The 12035-nt window shown below is 44.1% G+C and overlaps 1 protein-coding gene across 1 annotated transcript in view; it reads left to right on the top strand.

Moving 5' to 3' along the window:
- LOC126484127 (uncharacterized) overlaps window positions 1–12035 on the top strand; it is a 203477-nt gene that overhangs the window by 151373 nt on the left and 40069 nt on the right. Inside the window, exon 5 of the mRNA XM_050107513.1 lies at window positions 11751–11913. Coding sequence (XP_049963470.1) covers window positions 11751–11913 — 163 coding nt within the window. The remainder of the gene's footprint in view (window positions 1–11750; window positions 11914–12035) is intronic.

Raw genomic sequence — 12035 nt, 5'->3', positions numbered from 1 at the left:
TTAAGTTACTAACGTCTTCAGAACTGTCACAGGTTAAAAACGTGATAGCGATCTGCATTTTTATGGACCACTGGTCGCCAATCTCCATCTCTTTCTCGTGTTGTTCCAGTCTCTTTCTCAAAGGAAAGACTCTTCTTTTTCATTATCCGGAGCGTCTCTTACTCCAAGACCGATGCTGCTCACGGCAATTATAGGAGTGAATGTCTTTCTTTTCGCTAGTAACTAGACTACAGCTGAAACGTCCCCTTTGGAAAATTAAGAATTACTGTGCTGGTAAACCCCTTACGTTATTTGATTTTCAAACAGCTGAGCAGAACTGAACGTACTCAGACATCTCTTTCTTTACTTATTTTGATCAACATTAAACTGACACACAATATTTTTAGCTCAACGCAATCTGACTTTCAATAATACCTACAAAAGAGTGGCCGTGACTAACAATAACCTATACCTCTCATGAATCACTTACCTCACAAAAATCTTCGTTACTCGAACTACTGCAATACAGCGAGCGCCAGTACTGCCAGCTAAATAAAGGATACTAACTACTGAAGGCACTAACTACTGATAGGCATAGTTAGCAAATGAAAGATTTTGTTAGAGAACAAACAATGTATTTACCTTAATAGTGTTCAAAAGTCATTATATATATATATATATATATATATATATATATATATATATATATATATATATATATATATATATATATCAGTTCATTACATCCAGTCTTACAAATTTCGTTTTTCTGACGGATACACGTCCAGATCGTCCGCTCTCAAAACTTTGACATCTCCCTTCCCACATCCACCACTGCTGGCGGCTCACCTCCAACTGCGCAACGCTACGCGCTGTTCACATCTAACTGCTCAACACTACAATAGCGAATATTCCAACAATGCCAACCAGCCACAGGCTGCACACAGCATAGCCAGTGATTTTCATACAGAGCGCTACGTGGTGTTACCAACATAAAAACCTAAACAGTCAACTTACAGAGGTGGCGTTTAAGTGTATTTCCGACAGCTGGCAATCAGTTTCGGTTTTGTTGGCGAAAAACGGTTTGGTGTGAGTGGTTAGACATGGCGAATACAGCCAGCATCGACTGGGATTAGCAGTAATAAGTAGCAGCTACGGTCAATTATGTATTTCGAGTGCTGTATTCCACAATGAATTTCCTCTCTGCGGCGGAGTGTGCGCCGATACGAACCTTCCTAGCAGATTAAAACTGTGTACTGGGAGAGGACTAGAACCTGCGAGCTTTGCCTTTGGAGGGCACGTGCTTAGGGCCAAGGTTAGAGTCCCGGTCCGGCTATAATACTATAATTTACATCAGAAGCCGAGGTCGATGATGTAAAATTGTTTATTGGCGTATGTTCTCAGTAGTCGACGAGACTGATGTGTAGTTACATTTTTGGGTAATCTGAGCGTCTGAATATGACAGCTAATTACTGCCGAAACTGGCCACAAAATAAACTATTTCACATCAAACGATCTTGACTACTAATATTAGAAACAATAATTAATGAGGTCCTAGAGTTCATTAACATTCTGTCGAACCTGCCGGCTACGAAATCATGTATATGGTACCCCGCAGCATTTGCCGTTCGCTATCCAGTGACGGGTCTTGTATCAATATTTTGTATGAATCTTATTAATTTTCATATATTTGTCACGCTTTTTCAAATTTAACTTAATTTATAACGTATTAAACGCACTGTAGAGGCCTTACTACGACTTTTGTTTTAATATTTATTTGTGTCAATATTTTTTAATGTTTGGCCAGTGAGACAAGTCGGTTATAGCCGATGGACTATGGCAGCTCGACTGTTTTTTTTTTCCAATGGCGAGTTCTTAACGTACTTCACTGCCTAGACGTAGCTCCTCACCCCGTAATAGAAATATCCACTGAACTCACTGACAGTACTATTCGTTTCTTTCTGTAGGAATCATGGTCTCCTGACAATCCCACTGAACTTACGCATAGTGGAGTGTAGTAGTGTAAACACAGGTCATCTTTGGGGTGTTGGTACGAACGCTGCTGACTGTCAACATTACAACATCAAGAAGGATAGTAAATAACGAGATAGTATTTACGGTGCATTGAAGGAATACCTGATAAAAATTGTACGAGATAAGAGAGTTTATCAAGACGTGCAACTTAGTTGGTACACTAAGCTACCACCTCTGGCAACAACAACAGCTTTGCCGAAAAAAAGTTAAGACTTTCCATGTTGTTCATGAATCAAACTCTTCCGAAAAAAAAATCAACATCCAGCGACAAATTTTCTCAAGTATCTTGAGCCTTTTGTTGCAATCCAGCAGCGATTTTAGCAGGCCCTGGAGGACGAGTACGTTCCCACTCCAGTGTCCCATATGTCTTCAGTTGGAGAGAGATACGGTGATCTTGATGGCCAAGGCAGTTTGCCCATCACATAGAGCACTTTGCGTCGGAGCAGCAGCCGTATCTCGACGTGCACTGTTCTGCTAAAAACATGCATAACACTTGCTTTCGGAGTATGGATGTAGATGTAGATGATATGGCAGTGGCAACGGAATAACATCAAGCGCAGTGTAGCGGACACTGGTTACTTTACTCTACAAGAAAACCGAATGTGACCTAGAGGAGTAACTGATGCTCCCCCTTCTCCCCAAAACACACGCCATGAAGCCTGGGATGGGACCTAAATGTCGTGGAAGAACTCACACCGGAACAGGCGCCTTATCAGATCTACATCATAAGCGTGTACGTTCATCAGTCGCATACAGACTAAACCTACTCCGTTAAATGAAGACGACGGAGCTCCGTCTCACTCTCCACTCCAGTCTTTCACGACAGCAGAGTAGCCATTCTTGAAAGTGTCGTGTTGTCAGTGGTAGCTGACCAGAGGCACATGTGATATCAATCTCCTGCTGCTAGCTTTCCAATGGCCCATGGTACAGGTGACGGAACATGTTTCAGAATTTCGTCCCTGGATGATGTTCAGTTGGGCACCACAGTTAGCACGATGTGTCGGTCTTAACGTGCATCTGCTCTAGGTGGATATTCAAAAGTTGGTCAACAAGTGTGAAAATGTACCGCAGACCACTGTGGAAAGCATCAACACATCACCAATACATTGTTCCCAGCATGCGCAGCAATCAGTCCATACGTCCACCCAGCTTTCTGCAGGCCTACAATGTGGCACCGTTCAAATGGCTGAAATTGTTCAAAAGAAGTACATAGTTATCGGTAGGGCATGGATTTATCCTAAAATGAATCTTGCAAACGCCATCCACCTATTTTATTCTTAGCGTATCGGTCGCAACCATTTAAATGAAGTGTATTGCCTCAGCAAAGTGTACTACTCTTGAACTTCCTAATGCCATATTCTCCTGCGTCACGATGCCAGAGGAGATGGAATAGGCAGAACAGTGAAGGAAATGGATCATTGTCTGCTCAACATCACACGCAAAGGACACATCTTGTTTGTCGCAGAGGCCCCAGTTAAACATGGCAGTTTTACTTCGGACAAGTCGAATAAGAAATCACCTTGTTGACTGTGACAGGGTAATTCCTGCGGTAGCTCTTTTCGGTGGTGTCCAATCACTTTCAGCTATTTACTGCCAGCGTTGAAGCCTCTCCTGGGTCTTTGATTTCAGTGAGGGGAAGATGCTTGAGATGAAGCCTTTCCTGCTACGCAAACGTCGCACAACAGTTTCATACACATGAAGTGGGTGTCTATCATCAGTGCTCATTTCGGATTTCACTCTCCCTGTCCGTCTATATTAGGTGGATCTAATCTGGCCAGAACCTGGACCTACTAGACTGGGGGTGGTGTCAAGCTTCTTGTCATCTGGCGCTAATTTTAGTGAAGAGCAATATCAACCTGCTTCGAGCGGCAGGATTGGTACCACACAGTGGACACAAATTCTCCCACCGAGTAGCACGGGGTTGGAGACAAAGTCCGAAGTACATTAGGGCCTGTTCCCCAACATGTGCTTTGGCTTTTTAAAGATATCATTTCGTACTGCGACCTTCCTTCTAACACTGTCACAATGTACCTTGAATGTCAGACCCCTGCGGTGAATAAATGCTATTTATTTAGGGGTAGAGCTGTAACTTTCAGTTAGCATATTTGTCACAGACATGAAGAGCACTGACTACTGTTCTTGATGAGCAGCTCTGCGATGATCTTCATAAAGCCGCAATTTTCGTTGTGTTGTGCACTTGTGAGAGAATTTTCCTGATGTTTAGCATGTAGTAGGCCGCACTCAGGTCAACAAAAGCCAACACCGCTGACAAGACCATTTTTGAAGCCGTCCTCGATATACAGGGTAAGATTCAGATTAGGCTTGCGCAGACCGCCCAGGTTGGAAGTTGACTTGCTCTCTAATGAGCTTATATCCTCTGAGTGGTTCAAATAACTTGAATGGATGACAGAATAAAGATAATGGCCGAAACTTTTTCGGGTCGTCTGGCAGCTTTCCGGTTTTGGTAGAGAGGCAACATCAGCGTGTACCCAGAGCTACGAAAGATTGAACGTTTCCAGACACTTTGTTGAAAATTTGGGTGAGCCAGTCAGTACCTCTTTTGTCAAGGTGTTTTAGCGATTCTAAATGTACATTGTCTACCACAACAGCTATGCCGTCTTTCACAATTCGGATGGAATTAGTGATCTCTTCTGTTACGATGGGGCGGCTGATGCTACCAGTTTCTGATTTTGTATTAGTGCTACCTTATCAGTAGCCTTCCGATTCTTTCTGCTACAATTCCCGTTATTCAGAATTTGATGTGCGATTAAATTTGCAGTGACGTTCCTAAATTGAATGTGTTCGTGAGGGTCGTTGGATAAATTCTTTAATGTTGACTACGCCTTCTTGCTGTCGTGAGTAAGTGGACGTCTGTCATCAACTTCCCCCATTGAGTTCTGCAAGTGGAACGTACTCTCTGCATTAGTGTCGTGTTCAACTCCCTCGTTACATCGGAGAAAAGGTCTTTGTCAAAGCTGCTACAGTAATCGGCATGTTGTAACACTAGTATGTAGCTGGTACCGCGGCCCCTTTGGATGCTCTGACATGCAGCTTTGAACTGTAGGTTTGACCTCTGTTTTCCACACCATTTTGGTAAGGACGTACCACGAGGCCCTTTTACAGACGAATCTACGACTGAAGTATTGTGCCCCATACGTCTTCATGCAGTCCCAGGGAGGGGGGGGGGGACTAATTTGAACGCAATTATTTACTGACTTAAGACATGTTTCGTGGCGCTATGATCCTGCATGACCGAACCAGCAGTGTGCCACGCTGGCCACTCCTGGTGTTTTGAATGCTCATCCTGAACTCGTTGATTGATTAGCGTGACAGTCACTGGATCCCTGCAGACTCTAACAGCAATATCGCGGAACGATAAAACGTTGTCTCGATTGGGCAAAGGCATTTTGGCTTCTTTTTCTTCTTACAAGAAGAATGACACCTTCTTATCACAAACAGACCACCTACATATTCCACCTTTGAATAAGAATCTCTCTGCAAAATCTTTCCTTATATACAAAATGAAGATGGCAACACTGGCTAGTTTGTATAGTTGTACTCAAATTCTAACAGTTTGCGTTCACATACATTTACTACACGAAATATCAGTTTTATCTTCGTTGAACGCTATGTTTTACGATGTTGCAATTCTGATGGTCAGGTATATACAAGGCACTTGTCCTAAGAGAAGTCAGGCAAATTTTCTTTGGTGTACCAGGAGATATTTACAATTTCGTTTTCGTATTGTGTAGGTGGAATCAGTCGAAACAAATAGTGATCATCACGTCTTTCGTGGGAAACCCAGAGTGTACGGAAAGCGTCGATATAGTTCCCGTCCTAAACAAAATGATTTTTAAAGCAGAATTTTACATGTCAGTTCAATAAAATGGTCGCAGGTTGGTATAGTGCGATATTTTTGCTATCGTTATGTGTTAAATGGGACAATAAAACTAAAACAATAAACTGTACTTCAGCAGCGGCAGCACTGCCCTCACCCATGGTTGTCACCTTTCGCCAAGTATGCATCGCTACTGAGTCGGTTCTGCAGTGTTGTTTATTCTACGTGTTTTACTGTCCCTGTTCATAAATGTCAGTAAAGCAAATGGCACACTAGACTAACCTAGAATCGCGCTAACGAATGGGCACGTAAAATTCCGCTTTAAAAATCATTTTGATAGTAACGGGTAACAAACAGACGCTTTCCGTTGGCATCTAAGACATGAAGAGCGCTATTGATTTTGACCGATTCCAATTACTCAATGGAAAAACTGAATTGCAAATATCTGCTGAAACACCACAGAAAATGCTGCTGACGACTGTTTGGAGAGACATCCTCGAGATATACTAGCTAACATTAGCACTTGGTTCGACAATATATTGTCCAGTAATTACCTGGAAGGCCCGCCCGATTACCAGTGTGGTCTAACGCACGGCTTTCCGGACTTGGAAGGAGCGCCTGGTCCCCGGCACGAATCCGCCCGGCGGTCTTGTGTCGAGATCCGGTCAGCCGGCCAGTCTGTGGATGGTTTTTAGGCGGTTTCCCATCTGCCTCAGCGAATGCGGACTGGTTCCCCTTATTCCGCCTCAGCTACACTATTTCGGCGATTGCTGCGCAAGCAATTTCTCCGCGTATGCGTACACCACAATTAGTCTACCACGCAAACATAGGGGTTACACTCGTCTCATGTGAGACATTCCTGGGGGGTGGGGCGGCGGGGGGGGGGGCGGAGGGGGAGGGGGGAGGTGTCCACCGCGAACGAACCGCACAATAACCCTGGGTTCGCTGTGGGGCGACGGAGGGGTGAAGTGGACTGCGGCGGGGACGGAGCCTCTCCGTCGTTTATAGGCCCCCGGTTAACATACAGTACAATACAATTACATGGCAAATGATTTATATACTCTACGATCCGTCTGTCCGTTATAACAAGCAACAACAGAGTACCGTGATGCCTGTCACTGTATGTGGCTGCCCAGTTGAATTTTGCTGCAGCGGTTTACCCCGAATCAGGGGTTCACGGTGTAGACTTAGCATGATGTCACGAGAAATGCCAAATGTATCCACGAAATCAGAGATGGAGTGTCCCACTAGTCAAACACCTGCGATATGGCTGCGATTTTACTCGCTGATAATGCGCATTGTACAGATCGTGTGGTCGATAGCCACGCCAACGACCAATTCAATGCCTGGCGACATCCTAGCATGGCGACAGTGCCACAATATTCCGTAACCAGTAGAGGTTTATCTGTCACTGATGGCTGAGTTCCAAGAAGTCATACATAAAAGGATTGTTACTTATCCTGATGAGTAAATACATCTGGTAATAAGTGCTGCGTTAATACCAGTTAAAAGATAATTTCTTCTTCAACCCTTTGGTGTGCACACTGGGTCGTCGTAGAATGTCTCTCAGCTATGATTTTAAAATAGTAAAAAAAATCGTTTGCATACGGCAACTGAATCAACGTCGCCACTTACACGTACAGTCCAGCAATCGCAGTTACGTTCTGCTGCAGACTTCATGACTATCTTTTCTTGGAGATGTGTTTAGTGCTGATTTAAGCTTACAGATAAGCAAAATAAAATTTAGTATGATGTTTGGACTGATATTTGAAGTAGTGTCAACAACGGCATAAATGCGGTTATCCAAAACTCGATAGTCTCGTGGACGCACTGTCAACAAACAGACTGCTAACTCGAACCTGCTAATGTCTTTTCAAACGAGTTGTATTTGAACAACTTGAGAATTAGTTTTCTGATATTATATATTATATTGTATTAGCAATTATTGAGCCTAAGACCGATTCAACTAGTGCACGCGATCACAAATGTCAAAGACGAATTGATATGGCCCAGTGCATGGGAATGAGCATCCTGGAAACGGAAAAGTTTGTTGACTGTTGACTTGCTACTGTCGTGAGCGTCTATGGAAAGTGGTTGAGGGAAACCACTAGTCGGCAACAATATGCTGAACGTGAAAATCTCACCATATAACGGGAACGTAGGAGGCTTGTCCGCTCTGCAAAACAAAGCCGATCTGCAGCGGATCGGAGGACAGAGAAAATACTGGTACAGGCAGATATGTTTGGAACACACGGTTCAGCGTACATGGGTCCCGACGCCGAAATCCCTTACATATTCCCATGCTCACCCAATAATACCATCAGTTACAATGGCGTAAGGCACGTGGTGATGAAGACTGGGCCCGGATCAATGGAGGAATGTCACCTGGTGGGCGTATCACGTTTCTTCTGATACTAGTTAGTTTATACCGTTACCCAGGCTTATAGCTGCTTGAAACCCGCACTACACAACGGAAGCCGATCGATGAGGGTAACATTTTGCTGTGGGAGTCATTAACCTAGGTTTCCATGGAACTTGTGTAGTAATCTAAGGCTCTACTAATGCTGTGGACTACGCGAACATTACTGCAGACCACGTACGTGGCTACATGACCTTTTTCAACAAGATATCTATACGGTTCATAAGGTCAGAGTAGTGGCACAGGAGTTTTAGGTGCATATTGAAGAATACTTTGAACCTTGCTCACGAATGAAAGGAACTATGCCAGATGGAAGACGTCTGGAACGCTATCGGACGCCAGACACTCGTCCGCAGACCACCGGCCCGTAAATTACACAAATGGCGCTGTATTACGATCCAAAAGTGAGTCAAAACATTATTAAGCAGGGTCTACACCTACATCTATCTACATGGATACTCTGAAAATCACATTTAAGTGCCCTGCAGAGGGTTCATCAAACCACCTTCACAGTTCTCTATTATTCCAATGTCGTACAGCGTGCGAATAGAACGAACACCTATATATTTCCGTGAGAGCTCTGATTTCCCTTGTTTTATCATGGATCATAGTAACCTTGGCTCGTGCAATCAGCAGTTCTCTTTGAGTGTAATACAAGGGCTCATCTTTTCACAAACCCGCCATAAACAAGAGTTTTCTTGCCCCATTGTTTCTGTAGCCTGTAGAATTCTACGTAATTAGTTCTGGTATCGTACACTTCTTTCATACGACAAATATCTCGTCATTGCAAGCACAAGAAGCAAATGTTACTGATCAGAAAGGAGAACTGGTTACTATCAAGGAACCTCTTGAGTGCGAAATCGCTAAATACGACTGATCTTTATGGCACTCGACGCCCCACATTTGTCTACCATGCAACCACAATATGGGCTGACAATGGCAACAGATGGCGGGACCGGCGGTATCCAATAGTGAGCACAGCACGATTCTGGTCGACGATTAACTCGCAACAGTGCTGTAATGCTAATATTGTTGATACAAAGCAGAGCAATGGCAACAACAAACGAAGCGAAAGTGGCATTATATGTGCAACAACAATTGCCGAAGTTAACATTTGATCAGAAAGTAACCCAAGGTATTTCTCGGATTCAGTAATGAGTACAGGTGAAAGATTAGCGTTTCTACAAACATTCAGTAGAATGTGTGGCGCCACACAACGCTCGACTGTGCAGACAACGTACATGAGGAGTACTACGACGATAAGTGCTTAACAATTGAAAGTGATACTGAAACCGGTGTCGAGCCATGTAGTTGATCGTCCTTGTCGGACAGTGCTCTACAAACCCCATCTCCACTGAAATATAGCAAAGGATAAACATTGTCCAAGGTGAAGGCACTAAACATAACTACGTACATGGAAGATCATTCGCAGTATAGTAAGAAGCAATTATGAACAGATTTCTTGTAAGTCCGCAGCAATATGAGCGTGTAGTGCATAAGAGAAACTAGCAGGATTCAAGGGAGGACAAAGCGTACTTCTTGCAAGAAATGGTGTTTGTGCGTTTCAAGGATGCTCGATGCAACTTACAGGGTGCTCTTGATAGTGATCTACTACATTATGCGCATAAAACTGCAGGAGACATGGGTTACAACGATTTCAAGGGAGGGAGTGGATCGTTGCATAGCTTCTAACAGTGCTACAGAGTTGGAAGACTTAAGGTAACGATATTTCAAACAAAGCGTCAACCAGACAATGCAAAGCAAACAGCGGAATAGGCCATAAAATTTGTAGATGATATAAGCAAACTTATCTTAACGTTCAGTAAGGGAGTTGCTTTCAACTCCTACCAATCAGTATTTGAAGAGGAATTGCATATGAAAGGAACCCTGTTTGAAGAGGAATTGCATATGAAAGGAACCCTGTATATCAGTTGTACATCAATGACTTATTGCATGCATTATTGTAAATTATGCCGATTGTTAATCAGGATGGTTCAAATGGCTCTGAGCACTATGGGACGTAACATCTAAGGTCATCAGTCCCCTAGAACTTACAACTACTTAAACATTACTAACCAAAGGAAACCACACACATCCATGCCCGAGTGAGGATTCGAACCTGCAACCGCAGTAGTCGCGCGGTTCCGGTCTGAAGCGCCTAGAACCGCTCGGCCACCGTGGCCGGCAGGATGGTAAATTAGCTGGAAAGTTATTAATTGTGCTGCGAGAAGTTTGAGGTGCTCTGTCCCCTATGGTTCTTTCACGTGTGTGCTATTTTCTAGGACAGTAATTAATATTTACGTCACAGCGAGCAAGAGTGGGAAAACGGGTGTAAGGGAAACAACTCTGGTATGAACGCTGCTTTTGGCCAATATCTGGTTAATTAACTTTCTTTTGTTTGATTCCTAAACTGCGTATAAAAACCATATTCTTTTAGAATAAACTGCCTCTCCTGAAAAGTCTGTGACATTGAAATTCATATCAGCTGGAACCAACACAGAGATTCAGCCTCCCGATGTTTGTTTTTTTCCTTGGTTATAAAACGTATTATTGCACTATCTGCAGCTACGCCTTAAAGGCTGCCAGCTTCACGATAAGCCCCACGACTGACTGTTTCGCAATCGGTTGCATGTTACCACATTCCATCATTTCTTATCATCCCGTTAGATCAACATGTTTCTTTAAGTGTGGATAATTGCACGGTCTGTAACACCTAAGGAGTTCGCCTTCGATCCTGATGGTGCGAACTTTTGTCATCACTGTGGCAAGCCATTTTTCATTCGGTGACCATGGTGCCTGTTAATGGTGTGCTTTGAACAATTCTTGAATGTTGACAGTGCCCATTTTGCGAAGTGTAGTTCACACATCAAGGGTTGGTTTCTGCACCTCCTGGACACTCGTTTCCTATCGCCCTACTGATGCAAATGCCGAGTCATTAGCGGCTAATACTTTTGCTGTCATATCTGATAGCAAAACACTTTAAGATAAGCCTTAGTAAAGATTGAACTTAAGTCCTTGAAAATAGATGTAGTGGTCTGAAATGTGTATTTTTCAGGGCCCAATGGGAATTGATCAGATGGGCTGCAAGGGCTTTTAAGTGAGCGGGATGATTTAGAAGTACGGCAACGCCACCTTTTTGAGTCCTGCTGAAAAGTAACTGATACAGTACAAGTGAAAGCATGGCGAACATGAAGTGTCATCCGCTGATCTAGCTTTTCACAAAGGCATGTACCAGCGTTGAGCTAACGCTTGGTGTCATGTTTGTCTGTGTCTTACAGATCCCACCGTAAGTGCAGCAGGTAACATTGGCCACCTTGTGTGCTTCAACACTGCGAGCCCTCTTGTCCATGTATCTCAGTACTTAAGGATCCCATTGAGAGTGTGGGAAGGTGGTGAGATCGGTCTCGTTGTGAGGTACAACATAGCAAGCACTGTCGTCCAGCTGGCGCGGTCTGAAACGTGCGTGTCTGTGTTTTGCAGCGCCCGAGGTTAGCGTGACGGACGAGAAGGGCCACCTGGTGAGCGAGCGCTACTACAAGGCGGGCAGCGCCGTCGAGCTGACGTGCGTCGCGACACGCCTGCAGGGCCCGCACGAGGCAGTCGTCTGGCGGCACGGCGACGCCACGCTCACCACCGGCGTCAGGTTGGTACGGCTGCAGGATTGCTGCTTTCTTACATCGCTTTTACTGTAATCACTGTGTATAAATCCACCATCCGAGTATAGAAGGTACATGACACGTCGACTATACGTCATAGGTGTAAAAA

This window comes from Schistocerca serialis, chromosome 6 (genome assembly GCF_023864345.2).
Source record: "Schistocerca serialis cubense isolate TAMUIC-IGC-003099 chromosome 6, iqSchSeri2.2, whole genome shotgun sequence".
In the NCBI taxonomy this organism is placed as follows: Eukaryota; Metazoa; Arthropoda; class Insecta; order Orthoptera; family Acrididae; genus Schistocerca; species Schistocerca serialis.
This window is presented reverse-complemented; position numbering and strand designations above follow the sequence as displayed.